The 19335-nt window shown below is 54.3% G+C and overlaps 2 protein-coding genes across 6 annotated transcripts in view; one reads left to right on the plus strand and one right to left on the minus strand.

Annotated features, from left to right (window-relative positions):
- The window catches only part of UVSSA (UV stimulated scaffold protein A), a 35253-nt gene extending 24398 nt beyond the window's left edge, over positions 1-10855 (plus strand). For 2 of the 5 annotated variants that reach the window (XM_047718596.1, XM_047718595.1), the window contains exons 13-14: positions 709-883; positions 2136-3479. In XM_047718596.1, the coding sequence (XP_047574552.1) occupies positions 709-883; positions 2136-2229 (269 nt within the window). In that variant the 3' untranslated portion in view covers positions 2230-3479. Of the gene's footprint in view, positions 1-708; positions 884-2135; positions 3480-9478 lie in introns of those variants that run through there. The other 3 variants (XR_007125246.1, XM_047718597.1, XM_047718599.1) reach the window with 3 other exon arrangements.
- Positions 10856-14961: 4106 nt separating this feature from the next.
- NKX1-1 (NK1 homeobox 1) lies at positions 14962-18843 on the minus strand. The gene is made up of 2 exons (XM_047719937.1): positions 18357-18843; positions 14962-16207 (listed from the first exon to the last, which is right to left on the minus strand). Exons 1-2 carry the CDS (start codon positions 18841-18843, stop codon positions 15336-15338), a joined length of 1359 nt encoding a protein of 452 aa, XP_047575893.1. The 3' UTR covers positions 14962-15335.
- Positions 18844-19335: the final 492 nt, after the last annotated feature.

Genomic DNA, 19335 nt, shown 5'->3' on the forward strand with positions numbered 1-19335 from the left:
CCCACCTTCCAGACGCAGGCCTGCTCCCACTGGGACCAGGAAGCTGAGGCCAGGATGGGAAGGAGAAGCCAGGGCAGGAGTGGGGCTGTGGGGACCCCGGCATGAGACAGTGAAAGCAACCCTTGGTCCTGGCAGATGAGCATGCTGGCCTGGCTGTGGTGCAGCCCCAGGCTGGCGAGGCCGGGATCTGTGGGACGTGGAGCAGCGTCCCCTGCTGCCTTGCCTGACCTGGGCCGTAGCAGGAAGAACAGAACTGCCCTGGTAAACTGACTCCCTCATTGAAGCCCATTGCCAAGTCCTCTTTGGACAAGTAAAAAAGAAAGCTCAGCCTGTCCTGAGCGCTGGGCCCTCGCTCCCCTGCTGCACCCAAACACCAGTCATCAGATGGGTCTGGCCGCTGTCACCGGGGGCCGGGTGGACTAGTCCTGCTGGAGGCTGGGAAGTAGCCTGCCACGGGCGCCCATCTCAGCTGCCTTCCTGCCCGGGGGGCTAGTGGGTACACCAGATGAAGCTTCTGGGTCCTCTCCCAGCTCTTTTCTGGCATCTGGTGGCACAGGGGCCTGTGGGCCCAGGATGGGTGGGCAGCTCTGCCTTGCCATCCACCCCCTTTGTTGCTGGCCAGCAGTGGGCCAAGAGGGGTCGGGGCTCGGGAGAGAGGCTCTCTGGTCGGTGTCAGGAGTGTCTTGAAATCTTGGGGTCTCTTTGCAGATTGGCAGGACCCCGAGTTTATGAGAGATGTGGAGGCTGCCACTGGAGTGGACCTTGGCTCGTCTGAGTCCAACAGGAGCGCCAAGGGCAAGAGGAGGAAGCATCCTGGCCTCACCGACCTGAAACGGCGGGCCGACACCGCCCGTGCACGTATTGCCAAGAAGGTGTTTGCCAAGTAAGAGCTACTCGCCCCATGCCTGTCCCCCGTCCCTGGATTTGGGGACACTAGAGGGGCCTGAAGCTCGTCACCCCAAAGGGGGTGGATGAGCTTCACTGACCAGCCAGCACTCCCTCCTTTTCTGGTGGTGGGGGGGAGGCCTCCATGGAGGCTGCTGGTGCAGGGCCAGCTGGCCCTGGGGGGCTCTCTTGTGATCCATGCCTCGGGACGTCCGTGTGGGCACAGCAGGCAGGGGAGGCCGGCCAAGACTGGGGAGATGGGAGACACCACATGGGTCTCTGCTTTAGCAGACCTTGGCCAGTGCTGCCAGGGAGGGGGCTCAGGGACGGGGCATCTCCACAGCCCAGCTGTACATGCCTGGCTGCTGGGGACTCGGCAGGGCCCAGGCAGGAAGGCCTCCAGCCAGTGCTCTCACTGCCTGCCCACCACCAGGGCTGGCCAGACGAGCACACTCAGGGTGCTCCTATAGGAAGCCCTGTGAGGCCGTGGGCTCCTTGGTTGGATCTATGCACATGTTGTGGGTGCTGTCAGGCCATCCTCGTAGGGCAGCCTTCTCAAGCAGATGACACCTAGAAGGCATTCTCCTCCATGCGGTGGCCGTAGGAGGCATGCATCCTGGCCAGCATCACTACATACTTGGCCTGTGCAGGGTCGGACAGGAGAGAGCCCTGTGAGCTCGTCCTGTTGGAGAGCCACAGGTGACTGAGCCCCGGAGTCGCACCTGGTGGTCACACGGGCACTTGGAGGCAGCAGGGCATCGCTGCTTGGCGACCTCGGAGGCTTCCTCTTGGGCCCAGGGCCCTGCTGAGCAGGCAGCAGACAGGCTGGGCAGCGAGACACACTTGATGGCCCATTCAAGTCTTTGCTGGCAGGCCTGTGGTGCTGCCCCGCGGCTCTGTCCTAGGGCGCTGTGCATGGGGCTGGGGAGGGTCTGGTGCTGCCTTACTGCCCTTGGTCTGCTCCCCCTCTGGCCTGCTGGGCAGGCTCTGCTGTCAGTCGGTGGTGCAGCCTGGCTCTGGTGAGGTCGGGATCCTGGGGGCTCGGAGCTTGGAGCTCCCACGGGGTTGCTTTAGGCTCCGGACAGGTAGGCTGCAGCCACTTCTGGGCTGTGTTGCCCATCTGCACAGTCTGAGCGGTCTGCATGGGGCAGCCACTGAGGTACTAGGGCCTGATCCCAGCCAGACCACGCTCGGAGCCCAGAGCCCTGGCCAGGCTTCCCTGATCTCCTCTCACTCTGCTTTCCCCACAGGGCTGCTGTGCAAAGGGTGGTCACAGTCATGAATCAGATGGACCGGAAGAAGCACGAGAAGTTTGCAAACCAGTTTAACTATGCGCTGAATTAGAGGGCCAGACGTGGTGTGTGCAGCCCCCCTGGCTGTCGGCCCCTCTTCCGGCCTCCCTCAGCCAGGGTGCAGGATGGGAGCGCAGACCCGGGACTGGGCTGGAACCACAGCCACCATTTGTTGCATGGATTTCTTGGGAGGAAATAGTTCGCGTTCTAATCACAGTGCCCCAGAGGTACTGACGCTCCCCTGCCCTGGGGAGCCACGGCCCTGCCCTGAGGAGCCACTGCCATCCAGGTTATATGGGTCTGGCCTGCCTGAGAGCCTGGAGGTGACACAGGCAGTGTGTCCTTGAAGAGCCCCAACTCCCACTTCCCAGCCTTCTCCCTGGGCAGTGGTCACTCAGAGGGACTTTGAGAAACCTCACACTTTCACATAAACACTGTTTTTAAGACAAGCAGGGTCATGAGCCACTCGGCGTCACCGCTCGCGTTTCCAGCTCACGGAGCACTTTGGTGATGGTTATGCATCAGAATGCCAGCAACTACCTCACGGTTTTCATGTTTTTAAAAAACAGCCTCATACTCTCCCACCCTAGAATTCACCCTTTCAAAGTGTACCACTTAGTGGCATGAAGTGCGCTATATAACCTAGACCAGAACCTGTACACCAGGTTCCAGAACTTTCCGTCACCCCAGAAGAAAGCCTATCCCCATTTTCTGTCACTCCTCTTGTCCTTCCTCTAGCCCCTGGCCTCTCCTGATTTGTTCGTGGCTCTGTCCTTTCTGGGTGGACGGCGTCCTAGCAATGTGTGGCCTTTTGTGTCTGCTTCCTCCATTCACTTAGCACAGCGTCTCCAGGGATCTTGCGTGTTGTGGAATATGGCTGCGCAATGACACCTCCGTATCACAGACATTTGGGGAGTTCTCACACCATTTGGCTGTGATGAGTAATGCTTCTGTGAACATGTGTGTCCGAGTTTTGTGTGGACATATATTTTCATTTCTCTTAGGTTTATGCCTAGAAGTGGAACTGCTAGTTCATTTGGTTACTCTGTGTTTACTTGTTGATGAACCGCCAGACTGTTCAAAAGCAGCTGCCCTGTTGCTCTGTTTTACTTATATTCCTGCCACAGCGCAAGGGGTCCAGTTTCTCTGTGTTCTTGCCAACACATGATCTCTGCTTAATCTTAGACACCTGGGTGTGAAGTGGTTTTTTTTTTTTGTTTTTTTTTTTAAGATTTTATTTGAGAGAAAGAGAGCATGAGAAGGGGGAGGGGCAGAAGTAGAGGGAAAAACAAGTTCCTCAATGAGCAGGGAGCTCCATGTAGGGCTCAATCCCAGGACCCTGGGAACATGACCTGAGCCCAAAGCAGATGCTTAACCAACTGAGACACCCAGGCGTCCCTGAAGTGGTATCTTGATTTGCATTTTAATTTGTATTTTCCTAACGACTAATGATGGTAATTATCTTTTCATGTGCTTATTGGCCATTTGTGTATTTTTTGGGAGAAATACCTATTCAGATTCTTTGTCCATTTTTAATTGCATTGTTTGAGTTGTTAGAATTCTTTATATATTCTAGGGGGCACCTGAGTGGCTCAGTCAGTTAAACTTCTCTCTTAGGCTCAGGTTATGATCTCAGGGTGCTGGGAGCCAGTCTCACATCAGGCTCCCTGCTCAGTGTAGGGTTTGCTTCGCCCTCTGCCTCTGCCTCTCCCCCTGCTTGTGCTCACACACTTGCTCGCTCTCTCGCTCTGAAATAAAAAACCTTTTTAAAAAAGAATTCTTTATATATTCTAGACCCTTACATTGTTTGCAAATATTTTCTCCCACTCTCTTTTCACTTTCTTGATAGTGCCCTTTTTGAAGCACTGAGTTGTTCATTTTGATAACACCCGGTATCTGTTTTTACTTTTGTTTCGTGTGTTTCTGGTCCAAGATTGCCTGGTCCAAGATCATGATTTACTCCTGTTTTCTCCTGAAAGTTTTATAGTTTTAGCTATTAAATTTAGGTATTTGATCCATTTTGAGTTAATTTTTGTATATGGTGTGAGGTAGGGGTCCACCTTCATTCTTTTGTGTGTGTATCCCAGTTGTCCCAGCACCATCTGTTGCAAAATTATTCTTTCCCCCACTGAATTACCATCACACCTTGCTGATCATCCACTGGCCATAAACGTAAGAGTTTATTTCAGGAGTCTGCGTTCTGTTCCACTGACCTACATATCCTTGTGCCAGTGCTGCCGTGTCTTGGTCATTATAGCTTTGTGGTTTTGAACCCTGAAATTAAGTCCTCCCACTTTGGCTTTTTCAAGATTATTTTGGGCATTCTGGGTCCCTTGCAATTCCAAATGAATTTTAGGATCAGCTTGTTGATTTCTACCAAAAAAGGGCAGCTGAGATTTTGATAGAGATTTTGTTGAATCTAGGGATTACTTTGGAAAGCACTGTCATCTTCATATTAAGTTTTATGATTCATGAACTTGGGATATTCTTATTATTTGCCTCTTCTTTAGCTTATTTCAATAGTTTTGTGTAGTTTTCAGTGTACAAGTTTTACACTTATTTCGTTAAATTTATCCCTACGTATTTTATTCTTTTTGATATTATTGTAAACATAATTGATTTTTGTATGTTGGTCTTGTAGCCTGAAACTGTGCTGAGCTCAGTTCTGTGTGTGTGTGTGTGTGTGTGTGTGTGTGTGTGTGTATGTGTGTGTGTAGATCCCTTGGGATTTTCTCTACGCATAATCATGTCATCTGCAAATAGAATGCTTTCTTTCTGATTTGGATGCTTGTCTTTCTTTTGCCTAATTGCCTTGGTAAATTAAGAACTCCAGTCCAGTGTCAAATAGCAGTGGTGAGAGCAGACATCTTCATCTTGTTCCTGGTCTTGGGGAGAAAGCTTTCAGTCTTTCACCATTGAGAATGGTGTAGGCCATGGGTTTTTGTAGGTGCTTTTTGCCAGGATGAGAAAGTTCCCTTCTAATTCTAGTTTGTTGAATGTTTTTGTCTTGAAAGGATATTGAATTCTATCATATGTCTTTCTGTATCTATTAAAATGATCATGTAGTTTTTATCTTTATTCTGTTGATATGGTATATTACATGAATTGTTTTTCATATGCTGAACCACACCCTTGCATTCACGGGATAAATCCTAGTTGGTCGTGGTATATAATTCTTTGTATTTGTTATTACACCTGGTTTGCTAATATTGTACAATTCCACTGACCTAGTTTGCTAGTATTTTGTTAAGGATTTTTGTGTCTCTGTTCATAAAAGAGATTACCACAGACTTTTCTTCTTAATGACGTCTGTCTGGCTTTGGTATCAGAGTAGTATGGGCCTCACAGATTAAGCTGGGAAATGTTCCTTCCTCTTCTGTTTTTTGGAAGAGTTTGTGAAGGATTTATAGTAATTCTTTAAACATTTGGTGGAATTTACCAGTGAAGTTTTGTCCTGGGCTTTTCCTTGTGAGACTTTTTTAAAAAATTAATTTATTTTCTTGGGTGCCTGGGTGGCTCAGTTGGTGAAGCATCTGCCTTCGTCTCAGGTCATGATCCCAGGATCCTGGGATCGAGTCCTGCTTTGGGCTCCCTGCTCAGTGGGGAGTCTGCTTCTCCCTCTGCTCCTATTCCCCCTGCTTGTGCTCTTTTTCTCCTTGACAAATAAATAAAATCTTTTTAAAAATTAATTTATTGTCTTTATTTATTATAGATCTGTTTAGATTTCCTGTTCTTCCTTGAGTCCGTCTCAGTAGTTTCTATATTTTTAGGAATTTATCTATTTCATGTGGGGTTTTGGTTGTAATTTGTTGACATAGTGTTGTTTAGGGTATTCCTTTGTAATGTTTTTTACTTCTGGAAGCTTGCTGGCAATGTCTCTTCTTTCATTCCTGATTTTAGAAATGTGAGTGTTTTCTCACTTTTTAAAATTTTCTTGGCCAGTCTAGCTAATGGCTTATCAATTTTATTGATCTATTTAAAACCCAACTTGTGGTTTTGTTGATTTTTCTCTCATTTTTTTCATTGTTTGTTTTATTAATTTCTACTGATCTTTATAATAATACAAGTTTATAAATTCAAAAAAGTAATAAAAAATAATTTAAAAATTTTGGGTTGCTTTGGGTTTACTCTTTAGTTTCTTTTTATTTATTTATTTATTTATTTATTTATTTATTTATTTGACAGAGCGAGAGAACACAGCAGGGGGAGCAGTAGAAGGAGAAGCAGGCAGGGAGCCCGATGCAGGGCTCAATCCCATGACCCTGGGATCATGACCTGAGCCAAAGACAGACTCTTGATCATCTGAGCTACCCAGATGACCTTCTTTCTAGTTTCTTAAGATAGAAGATTAGCTTATTGATTTGAGGTGTAGTTACTTTTCCATGTAGGTGTTTACAACTAAGTTTTCGTCTAAGCACTGTTGTAGCTTCATTGCATGAGTTTTGGTATGTTGTGTTTCATCTATATCTCCAAGTATTTTCTAATTTCTCTTGAATTTCCTTTACATACTGATTATTCAGGAGTTGGTTTAATTTCCACATACTTGTTAATTTCCCAAATTTTCTTTTGTCATTTGATTTCTAATTTCATTCCATGTGGCCAAAGAATACATTGTGTATAAATTTCAGTCCTTTGAAATTTAAGACTTATTTCATATATGTGCTCTCCTGGGAGAATGTTCTGTGTACACTTGAGACCTGTTGACCTTTAACCCAGTTGTCCTGTCCATTCTTGAAAGTGGGGTGTTGCTGCCTCTGTTATTCTTGATTGTCTCTTTCTCCTTTTCTTTCTGTCAGTTTACTTCATGTGTTTTTGGGCTCTGTTGATAAGTCCATACTCTTCCTGATGGATTGACCCTTTTGTCATGGGGTCTTTTCTGTCTCTATAACAGCTTTTGTCTTAAAGTCTCTTTTGTATGGTGTCCTCACGCCTTGCAGTGTCTACATATGATAACATGTGATGTTGAATTCTATCATATGTCTTCTATATATCACTATATATAGAAGACATAGGACTTCTATATATCACTATATCTTCTTCCATCCTTGTACTTCCATGCAGCTGATCTCTGCCTCCAAGTGTAATATTTAGTTCATTTACCTTTAATGTAATTACTGAGAAGGGAAGATTTATGTCTACCATTTCCCAGTTTTTCTACACATCTTTTTTCTTCTTTTTCCCATTGCTGTGTGTGTGTGTGTGTGTGTGTGTGTGTGTGTGTGTTGCATGGATGTTCACTGGATTCCCCTGTATCTTTCACTGAGTTTTGGGTTTTTTGGGGAATTCTTCAGTGGTGGCTCTGAAGATTCCAGTGAACAAGTAAATACAATCCAGTATGGCTTTGTATCAGCTCCGTTTCGGGAGGCTTACAAAAGCTCTGTTCTTATATAGGTATGTTCTCCACTAGCACCTTTGTGCCATTTTTGCCGTACTAATTACATCTTGATAGATTGTGAGCCTGTCAACAAGGTTTTGTGATTATTGCTTTTTGCAGCTCTTTAAAGTCAGATAGAAAAAGAAAAGACTTACATTATACTGTCTGCTCTTGGGCTGTGTGGCCGCCTTGACCAGCACTCTCCGTTTCTTGTGGATTTGGCTTGTGTCTTTCACTTTGGTCTGCAGGGTGCCCTTCAGTGTTTCTTGAGGGGTAGGTCTGCTGGTAATGAATTGTCCCAATGCTCGTTTATCTGGAATGTCTTAACTTCTTCACTTTTGAAGAATAGCTTCACTGGATTTTGATATGTTGTTAATAGTTTTTCTGTTCTAACACTTTGAATGTGTAATCCCACTGCCTTCTGGTGTCCACTGACGAGAAGCCAGTGTTAATAAGCTGGGTTTTTGGAAGGTGCCTTGTACACAGTAAGTTGGATTTTTTTTTCCTTGCTACTTTCAAGATGCTCTTTGTCTTTGACTTTTTTTTTTAGAGATTTTATTTATTTATTTGACAGAGATCACAAGTAGGCAGAGAGGCAGGCAGAGAGAGAGAAAGGAAGAAGCAGGCCCCCTGCTGAGCACAGAGCCCGATGTGGGGCTTGATCCCAGGACTCCGGGATCATGACTTGAGCCAAAGGCAGAGGCTTTAACCCACTGAGCCACCCAGGCGCCCCTGTCTTTGACTTTTGACAATTTTAAAATGTGTCTAGTTATGGATCTCTTTGTGTGTGTCTTCCTTAGAATTCATTGAGCTTCTTGGGTATAGAGGTTGTCAGTCATCAAATTTGGGAGGTTTGGGGACATTATTTCTTCAAAAAGGTTCTTTCTGCCTCTGTGTGTGTGTGTGTGTGTGTGTGTGTCTGTCTGTCTGTCTGTCTGTCTCCCTCATGTCGTTGGACTCCCTTTATGTGTATCAGAGGGCTGGTGGTGTCTCTCTGGTCCCTGAAGCCTTGTTCATTTTTCTTCATTCTTTTTTCTGTTCCTCAGAATGAACCTATTGGTCTATCTTCTGGGTCACAGATTCTTTCTTTTGCCAAGTAAAATCTAATATTTACTTGCTATAATGATTTTTTCATTTTTTTAAAAGATTTTATTTATTTATTTGACAGAGATCACAAGTAGGCAGAGAGGCAGGCGGGGGGAGGGGGTAGAGAAGCAGGCTCCCTGCTGAGCAGAGAGCCTGGTGTGGACTCGATCCCAGGACCCTGGGATCATGACCTGAGCTGAAGGCAGAGGCTTAACCAACTGAGCCACCCAGGTGCCCCATGATTTTTTCATTTCACTTGTACTTTCCAAGTCCAGAATTTTCTGTTTGGTTCTCTTCTATAATTTCTTTTTACCAATGTTCTCTATTTGGTGAAACATTATCTCATATTTTAATTCTTTAGACATGGCTTCCTTTACTTCTTTGAAAATATTTATAAGAATTGGTTTACAGTGTTTGTCTAATAAGTTCAACATCTGGCCTTGTTCAGGGACCGTTTCCATTGACTGCTCTGCTCCTTATGTATGGGCCGTACTTACCTGTTTCCTTGTGTGTCTTAATTTTTTTGTTGAAATTAGACATTTTAGATAACATAACGTGGCGACTCTGGAAATCAGATCCCTTGCCCCACAACTTCTTGTTGCTGTTTATTTAGTGTCTTTTCTGGACTAATTATTTAAAAAATTGTATTCTTTGTCATGCTTGGCCACTGAAGTATCTGTTTGGTCAGCTTAGTGATCACTAATGATCAGAGACTTCCTTAAATGCTTCGATCCAAGAAGTGTTGTGGTTTTGGCAGAAAGCCACGCATGTGTGTCGGGCACACCTTGAACACTCAGGCAGTTGCCGACTCCGTTTTAGCTCACACTTCCTGCTTGTTCAGGGCCTCAAGCTCAACCAGTGGTGAGAGCTAAGTACTCTTCAAGTCTTCTGAGATTTTTCACCAGCGTCCTTGGTCAATCGGTGTCGCCATTGCAGGCCACTGCATTGTTCAACAGTAGCCCTGATTGTTCTCTACAGACCCACACTGAGCCAGTTGAGTCAGGCCAGGAAAAAGACGAGCCTGGTGAGTGGGTTTTTTCCAGGTAGCAGCCAGACAAGTTCAGGAGTGACAGGTGGAGTTGAGAGGAGTGAGGGTGGGGTCTTGGGGTGCCCCAGACCCTGTCTTCCCCTCCCGGGGGCTGCTACGGCTCTGAGGCTGCTGGGTATGGAGGCCACTGCAGAGCTGGAGAGAGGGTGTGGGCATAATCAACTGAAAATGCCACAGGGTTTGCCTTCCCACCAAGATTGAGCCATTTTTCTAGGATGAACCCTGCTTGGATTGTTATGGGTCTTTGGTTAATTTCCAGAGTTTTGAAAAAGTTCTTTTTTCAGTTTTTCCCCGGGTTCTGTGGCATTTCGAGCTGTCCAGAGTGCTGGGCAGGAAGACCCTTCCCCTGCCCTATATACTGTACTTCGCTGTCCTGCCACAGGTGTGCTTGGACACGCCCGTCTTCACACACAGCCGCACGTATCTGTGGGCTGAGGCCCTGGGACTTCAGCTTGCTTTCCCAGAAACGACCTTGCAAGAACACTGACTTTGGAACCCTCCCTCCCTCGGCTTGGTGGCAAGCATCCTGATCTTTACCAAGCCCCATGGAACACTGGCATCTCAGGGCTATTATTCACTTGTCTTTTACGAGGCAGGTGTTGAGCATTTTTTCATATGGTAAAGCGTTCTTCCTGGCTCCTTTTCTGTGAATTGTATGTCCATATCCTTTGGTCATTTTCCTGTTGGTTTATTAGCTTATATAAGTTGTAGGAGCTCTTTGTTCATTAAGAAAATCAGCTCTGGAGGCACCTGGGTGGCTCAGTGGGTTAAGTCTCTGCCTTCAGCTCAGGTCATGATCCCAGGTTCCTGGGATTGAGCCCCTCATCAGGCTCTCTGCTTGGCAGGGAGCCTGCTTCCCTCTCCCCCTCTGCCTGCCTCTCTGCCTACTTGTGATATCTCTCTCTGTGTGTCAAATAAATAAATGAAATCTTTAAAAAAAATGAGCTCTGACAAGTTGCAAATATTTCCCATCTGCTGACTTTGCTAATATTTTGCCACGTGGAAGTTCGTGTATCTGTGTCCCTTCCCCCCTCAAAGATTCTATTAAAAACTTTCTGGGAGCACCTGGGTGGCTCAGTGGGTTAAGCCTCTGCCTTCAGCTCAGGTCATGATCTTAGGGTCCTGGTATCAAGCCCTGCATCTGCTCAGCAGGAGGTCTGCTTCCCCCTCTCCCCCTGCCTCCATCTCTGCCTACTTGTGATCTCTCTCTCTCTGTCAAATAAATAAATAAATAAAATCTTTAAAATTTATTTTTTAAAAATCAAGTAAAAATAAAATTTTTTTTGGCTGTGTTTCCTCTGGTACTTCTACGTGTTTCATTTCCACATTAAATCACTGATTTGTTTATCACTTACTCTCATATAAAACGTGACCAGGAAATCCAGTTTTCTATTTCAGACAGCTGCTCAGCTGTGTCATCCACTTCATGAAGAATCAGTGTTTCTTGAGCTGATGTGGAGCCTTGCCGTCTCATGTGATACCCACAGACAGCGGTTCTGCGCAGGAGCTTTCTCTCCCCCCATCAACTTGCCTCTGTGTGTGTTACCACACTGTTGAGGTTACTGTAGCTTTGTGCTATGTTTTCACGTCAGAGACTTCTTTCTGTTTACTTTGAGGCAACAAGAGGTGTGTGATGGAAGAGGGCGTTTTGTGAAACTTAACAGCACAGGGCGCAGGTGGAGCATGGGGGAGGGGCCCTGCTGTCCCCATCCAGAGCAGACTATAGGAGGGAGGAACGGCAGGGCACAGGGAGCATCACTGCAGAGTCATGGCCTCAGCACTGGGGTTGGACGGACCATTACAGAAACAGGGTGTCACAGAATTAGCTGACTCCAACACAGGATTTATGTGCGCTTCTGTCATGAAAAGCCTTTAGGTGGGGTGTCCCAAGCTGGTGAGAAGACACCACGGTGCCACTGGGGCGTTTTGCTTGGTGGCATCAGTGCATAGGGCCTCCATCCCTAAGGATACCTCTTGGCCCAAGTTGGCTGCTGGGGCTCCAGCCATCCCAGGGTATGGGGACAGAAGGAGCGGAGGGGGTGTACCTCCGTTTCCTGTGGAGAACCTTTTCAGGTGCCCTGCTGCTTCCGCCAGTCTTAGTCACCTGGCAGTGTCCAGCTGCCCAGCAAGCAGAAATCCCCAGTTATGCTGGGGATAGGCATCCAGCTACCAGCAATTCCTGTGTCCAGGCAAGAGGGTGAAGAGATCAGCCATCAGCTGGCTGCTCTGAAAGGGCCATCACACAGGATGGAGTGGGACGTGGCATCCTGGAGTTGTCACCTGCCTATGGGGGATGGAGCCCTGGGATGGAAGAGAACCTCCTTTCACCATAGACCTGTATGCAACAGTGTCTACATGTGACAGTCCCTACAGACTACAGACCCCTGAGAATGATCTATTTGACCTCCACTTCCTCCCCAGCTGTTAAACCACCTGCTGTCCTGGGTGCCCCTGGCTCTATGTCCAGACTTACCCTCCCCATAGAAATGTCACCCCCCTCAGGAAGTTTCACCCCTTCCCTTGATTAGCCTAGGAAGGTCCCTCTGAGCTGAGTGACACTTCAGAGCCATGTGAACTTCAAGTGGCCCAGGGCAGAGACCGGGGGATCCCACATTGGGTCCTGGGTACCACTTTGGGGGTTAGTGGATGTCACCGATAAGGCTGGCTTGCTGGGAGCAGGGAGCGAGCAGTCAGAAGTGACTCTGCAGGTAAGGGAAGAGGAGCAGGAGGGCAGAGGCAGTGACTGGCCCAGCAGAGGACTATGGGACTGAAGAGACAGCCACAGAAGCACCCTCTGTTGCCACGTGGGGGAGGGGACCATGTGGATGAGGGCAAGAGCTGGGCAAGTGCTGGCAGGAGAGCGAGGACAGAAGCAAGTCCTGGAGATGGGGAGTGAGAGTCTGGGGGCCACACTCCCCGACAGCCTCCCTTGGTGAGGAGTGGTCATGTGACCAAGCTCAGACCAATGTTATGAGCAGCTGTTTTACATGGGCTTCTGGGAAAGCACCTTAAAAGGAAAAGGGGTGTACCCCCTTCTCTCCTCTCCTTCCTATCTGCTGCCTGGAATGGGGATGTGATGGCCAGAGCGTTGCCCTTCATCTGGGTCCCTGAGGATAAGCTCCCAGCCCAGGAATGCTTTAGCACACAGTGGGATGGAAGAGGATTTCCAAGAACTCTGTGTAGGTGTCATCACTGCCTGGGCTGCCAGTGGCCAGATTTCCATCACGTAAGAAAAAATGAATAATCTCCTCTCAACTTGTGTTCATTTGGATATTCTCTTTCATGCAGCCCAAACCAATCCTAATAGCAACCCACCAGAGTGCCAGCCGTGGGCTGGCTGAGTGGTGTGGGCAGTGGCCTCATGGGGAGGGGGCTCTGCCTCTGTCTGGGCTCAGCAGTGCCCAGGCAGGAGACAGCGCAGCCTTCGGACAGGCCTGGATTTGTCCAGGTGCACATCTGCAGAGCCTGTGCCTTGCTTGACAGGAGGCAGGGATGAAAGGGGAGTAATCTGGGATGCGGGTGGATGCTGACGCAGCCAGGACTGGTCCTAAGAGCTTGAGGGGGGACCATCCCAGAATGCACCCAGATCTTGGAGCTGAGACAGCCCTTCGTAGCACTAACACCAAAGTGGGGCCCCCATGGTGGGGGGACAGCAACGAGGGGCTAGGAAAACCACCACTCACCTCCGCCTCTAGCTCAGGCTGGGGTGCTGGCTCACGGAGGCCTGAGCACCGTGGGCTGCGGGGCGGACTCGCAGGGTGACTGTACCTGGCCTATCACGTCTTCTCCCTCCAGGGCTATGATGGAGCAGGCCCCACTGAGCTCAAGCAAGGGGGACTTTGGGAAAACCCCTGCACCTTTGCTGTTGTCCTCCCTGCGCCCAGGAGGTGGAGGCTATGGCTTCTTGCTTGGCAGCCCTCAAGCCCAGCCAGGCTAAGTAATAACACTGATGATTTGAGTTTAGGCCAAGAGCCATCTGGAACTTTCTGGAGCTTTGGGTCTCCTCTGTCAGCTGCCTGTACCCTGGATGCACAGGCCTCAGTGGTGAGACAAGGGGTGTCCTCACCCCCTCCACCCTCTGCTGTTGGATTGCACAGACACATCGGGTCTGCTGAGCTTTGCCAGCCAGAGAGCCCTGCTCTTGGGCAGACAAGGCAGCACGGTTACTTAGAAAATTTCCTGCTGCCAGTGCTGAGCAGGTGGAGCGCAGAGAAGGGGTGGCAGGTGTGTATGGGGTTCTGAAGCAGAGCAACGTCCTGCAGGAGGCCAGCCCCAGCGGTGGGCAAGGTGGTCCCAGCCGCTTCTACCCCCAGCCCCACCAGCTGGGGACTGCCCCTCGGTGGCCCTTTACCCACTAGTGATGGTGAAGCCAAGGGGGTCGCTCTCTCCGCTGCTGCCCCAGCAGGTGTGGGAGTCGCTGCCACCCATCATTGCCCGCCCTCCGCTCCCCAACTCAGCCTCCGCCCTCCTCAAAGTGGGTGCGGCTGGGTGCGACGTGGGGCGGCTACCAGGATTCTGAGAGCTCAGCCGGCTCCTCCCGCGGAGGGGACGCCGCCTAGAGAAGACACATCCCCGAGCGGAGCCGGCTCCCTCTGTGGCGCAGGCCTCGGCGCGGAGCAGTCACCGCGCCGGGCACCCTGCTGCCCCTCCCGAGTTCTTCCCAAGTCCGGGGGTGCTGCCCCAGGGACCCCTCCTCACCGCGCCCCAGTGCCTGCATCCCCGCAGCTTCGGCTCTCGAGGCGGGCAGCCGCCAGCTCAGGCGCCGCCGCATCTCCCTTCCCCGCGTCCCCAGGGCTCCAGGAACCGTGTGCGGCCCGCGCCCAGAGCGGGACCCGCAAGTCGATGCGCCGGCCTGGAGCGCTACCTGCTGCCGGGTTTGCGGTCCAGCTCGGACGCCCTTGGGCAAGTCGCTGGAGCTTGGGGAGCCCCAGGAGCTGGTTGGTCCCTGCGGGGCCTGGGGGTGCAAGTGCCCAACCCGAGCCGTCCAGGCCAGGCCTGCGGTAGGTGCCCAGAAGACAGTGTTGCTCCTAGCCCAGACCCTGCGCCCGGCTCTGTCCGGCGGAGCGTCCACCACCCCGAAGAGCCCCCTAAGGCAACACAGAGGAGGAAAGGGATGTCCCTAAAGCCCTGGGTCCCAGGGTGGGGGGAAGGAAGACGCGGGGACCAGGGCCTTTCAGAGGACAGACTTAGTCACCCAACCCGAAGCCTGTGTCTGTGTGTGTGTTCCTGTGTGTCTGTGTCCCTGTGTTTGTGCGTCCCTGTGTGTCTGTGTCCCTGTGTCTGTGCGTGTATGTCTGTGTGTAGGGTGTTGGGGGGGGGGGGCGCTACGGGAGGGCAGAGTTTGGCCAGGGGACACCGGGGCCTGAACGCAGTGCCTGGTCCAACGGCCCGAGGCACCTCCGATGCGACGAAGTCCCCACGGACGCGCGCGGGCAGGCGGGAGCCTGAGGAACGCGGTGCAGCCTCCTGCGGTTTATTGATTGAGAGAAGTTCAGCAAAGTGCTTCCGAGCGGGCCGAGCCCGGCCCCTACGCGTACAGTCCATAATAAACGTAAAACTCTTCTGTAGCAGCCGGCTGTGTACCGAGTCCACGACTGCGGCCGCACAAGCCCGGTGGCGGGCGCCCGAGGGTCCCCGTCCGCCGCCGCGCTCAGAGGTGCGGCGCGTAGAAGGCGGGCGCGCCGTAGGTCTGCGAGCCCAGCACGAAGGGCGACAGCACCGCCGGGCTCGACAGGAAGGGCAGCTGCGCGGCGCACACCAGGCCGCTGGGGCCGTGCGCCGGGTACCCGGCGGGGCCATGCATGGCGAGCGGCGCGCCCATGGGCGGAGACGGGCTGAGCGGGCTGAGGCCGCCAGGAAGCCCGGCGCCCGGCCCCGCGCCCGGCCCCGCGGCCCCGCCGCCGCCGGTCGGCGCGCTCGTGTCGGCGCCAGGGTTCTGCTTCTTCCACTTGGTGCGGCGGTTCTGGAACCAGATCTTCACCTGCGTCTCGGTGAGGCTCAGAGACAGCGCCAGGTTGAGGCGCTCGCACACCGACAGGTAGCGCGTCGCCTTGAACTTGTTCTCCAGCGCCACGAGCTGCTCGTAGGTGAAGGCGGTGCGCGCGCGCCGCGGCTTCCCGGACTTGGAGTCCGAGCCCGTGCGCTTCCGCTTTGGCTTCGTCGCCGCTGCCGCGCCCTGCGGGGTCGTGCCCGCGCCCCCCGGCGCCGCCGCCGAGGCCCCAGGCGGGACGGGGGCTCCGGGCGAGTTCCCGCGGGGGCCAGGCGCTGCAGCCTCGTCCACCGCGCCGGGGGGCGCCTCGGGCTCGGCCGCGCCCGGGCAGCCCGACCCGCGGGCCGCGAGGCCGCCGCCGCCTCCCCGAGCCTCCTCCGCGCCGCGCGCAGTCCCCGCGTCGGGCGCCTCGTCGTCGTCGTCGTCGTCGTCGGGCGCCTCGTCCCCGCTGTCCGCGCTCGGGCTGCGGCCACCACCGCCGCTGCTGTAGCCGCTGGCCTCGGCCTCGTCCGCCTTGCAGGGGTCGCCGGCGTCTGCGGGCGGGCGGGGCGGGGAGGACAGGACAGTTAGGACGCGGCGCCCTCCCTTCCGCGCGCTCGTCCCCTCGGGCTGTCCCGCCCCGGGAAAGGTTCCCTCCTCCGGGGTCGTCGCTTCTCTGCCTTATTGCCCTCCTCCTCTTTTTCTGCCCAGCGCTTTCGTTCTCCTTCCCTCTTCCCTCGGCGCCCGCCCGTCCGCCCGCGTCTGCTCTCCATCCCTCGCTCGTTCCCTCCTCTCGAAGCTTCCCCTTCGTGGCGTCTGCCCGAGCCGGGACGGCCAGTGCCGCGCGCGGGGTTCACGGCGGAGTGAAAGCTCCGATCGATCCGCGGGGCAGATACAAACTTAATTAAACTCATTTTGTGTAATGTACAAACTAGTTAACGGCCATTTAATTTATTTCGGCGTATATTACCCTCCAATTACAGAAAGGCGTGGGCCAGCCAATTACCGGGCATTGTAGAGCCAGCGGGCCAGAAGCCAGGGGTGGGACTGGAGCTGCCTGCCGGGAGGGGACTTCTGGGGACCAACCAAACCTGGACTCCCTGGCCCCACTTCCACCTCAAGCCGCAGCCCCAAAACTTGGCAGCCCCTCCGCCCCTCCGCTGAAAGCCCACAGTCCTGGGTCCTGACCAGAAGGTCCTGGCCCCGCAGTGGGTCCTGAGCAGAGCTAACTTGCCGGGGGTGGGTGGGAATTCCCGTCTCCACTAGGCTCAGTCTGAGAGGCAGCCCGGATCCTCCAAGCAGAGGCCCCTGAAGGGCTGCATTTCCAGTGTGGAAAATTTGGAAGACAGAGTCTGTCCTGGGGAGGGCCTGGGAGGCCATCTCTGCAGACTGCACCCCACAGGTGGTGGTGGTTCCTGGGCACATGGTGGTCACCGAGCAACCCAGTCAGGCACCAAGACCCCGCTGTTGTGTCAGGTTGGCATCAAGAACCCAGGCAATAAATGTCAAATCGTGGGCCAGCAGCCTTCCCCAGAGTGACAGCAGAGTTTGCATGGGAATCAGCAGGGCAGGTGTGTGGGGGTGGCGGGCACCCACACCCCGTAGCAGGAGCAGGCTGTCCTCTAGGGGATCCTGAGAGCACCTGGCCATCTAGCTTTGCCTTGTTGGAGGTAGTCGGAGGAGGAAGACGGCCTGACCAGGCTACCCCTGGAATCAAGAGACAGGGCCTTCCGCTAGGATGGACTCCCCATGCGGGTGGAGGCTCTGGGTGGAGGCTCCCAGAACCCTGGCTAGGCCAATAGCGGATAGGTTCCCCTCCAGCCAGGCTGGGCTTGCTCTTCCTTCATCTCCACCCCACATGGAACCCACCAGCCCATGTACCCGGAGGGCCCTATGCCCCAAGACAGCGACCCCAGCCCTGTCCAACCTGCACTCCCGTCCCTGCTCAGCGGAGGGGCTGGGACGTTGGAGGGAGGAAGGGCCGGAGGAGGGGGCACCAAAAGCAATCAGGAGCCGGTCGAATGCAATTCTCGATCAATAGCGGCCCCTAATAAGTGTAATAGGTTTTAATCGAGTAATTATCCGAATTTTGACCCTATAATTTAGATGTTCGGGGGGAGTTTGCAAGGTGCTTGAAAGAGATATGCATGCTGCCGTAATGGGATATCGACCCGGCCGGGGGCGCGGGCCGCCCCATTACCGGCCGCTTTCCGCCGCTAAGCACATTTCCCCTTAACTGTAATCGAAGGGATTTAATTGTTTTTCCAGAGATAACCAGCGTTTTGTCACAATTAGTCTGATTTGTCCAAAAAAGAAAAAAAAAAGAGAGAGAGAGAGAGAGAAGGAGGAGAAGGAGGAAATGGGGAGGGAGGCCTCCGGCGGCCGCGGTGGGGGCGGGGAGGTCACGAGCCCTCCGCCTCGCAGGTCCCCTCCTCCTCTGGCACCAACTACCTTCCAAGGCCGGCCCTGAAGCCCCGCAGCCCTGGGACCGGCCCGGCGGAGCCATCCCAGGAGGCGCGGGGCGGCCCCGGCCCCGGAGTCCGGGTCAGACGGAGCCCCGCGCGCTGCGAACTTTGCACTGAGCCTTGGCACACAGCTAGCTGGCCCGGCTGGCCCGGCTGACCGAGGGGACCGGGAGAGTAAACGTAAAGATGCGGCCCGTCCCCCGGCTCCCGCTACCGGAGCGGGCCGCGTCCTACTCACGCGGCGGCTCAGCTCCGGTGGCGGCTCCAGCTCCGCCGGCGGCGGCGAGGGTGCGGCGCTCCAGCTCCTCCGCGCGCGGCGGGCGTCCCGGGGCGGCGGGGGCCGGGGCGCACGGGGCCGGAGCGCACGGGGCCGAGGCGCACGGGGAGCATGCGGAGGGCGCCACGGGGCCCAGAAGCACACAGCGGCGTCTTCTGCTGTTGAACTTGTGGGGGTCCAGAATGTCCAGCACCGAGAAGGAGGTGGGGCGCGGCGGCGGGCCAGGGCGAACCGCCCCGGCCCCCTCGGGCGCCGCGGGCACCGTGTCGCTGGCGGCGAGCGGCGGGGGTCCGGCCCGGGGGAAGGCGGGAAGCTCGGCGCGCCCGTCCATGGCGTCCCGGGCGGTGGCAGCGGCGGGCGTGGGCGGTGTGGGCCCCGGGCCGGGCCCGGGCGGCGGCGGCGGCAGCGCCGGGCCGTCCCCGGGAGCCGCCGGGCCGCTCGCGCTCATGCCGGCCTCCCGCCGCTCCGGCCGCTCGGGCCCCGCCGGTTACTGGGCTCCCATCCCTGGCGGCCCTGGCGCTGCCGCACGGTCTCGCGCTGGCGGCCGCGGCTCGCCTGGCTCTCCGCACCGTGCCCCGCGCTCCGCCGCTGCTGCCGGGCGCTGCCTCCGCCGCCGCCTCAGGCGCCCGCCGCGGCCGGCCCGCGCATTTATGGCGGCCCCGCCGGCGGCGCCCACGCGCCCACACGCCGCACACACGTGCGCCCGCAGGCGGCCGCGGGGCTCCGCCGCCCTCGTTAGCGCGCGCGCCTAATTGGCTGCGAACGGTCCCGGGCGGAGGAGGCGGGCCCCGCGCGGGACGCACGGACGGAGCCCCGGGCCCGACCGACAGACGCACCGCCCGGAGCCCGGGTGCGGGCCGCGAGCCGCTGTCGCGGTCAGCGGCGCGTCGCTGCGTCTCCGCTCGTCCAGAAACGGTGCGCCTGCCTCCTGGGCAAAGGG

The sequence above is a fragment of the Lutra lutra genome, chromosome 2 (genome assembly GCF_902655055.1).
Source record: "Lutra lutra chromosome 2, mLutLut1.2, whole genome shotgun sequence".
Classification (NCBI taxonomy): Eukaryota; Metazoa; Chordata; class Mammalia; order Carnivora; family Mustelidae; genus Lutra; species Lutra lutra.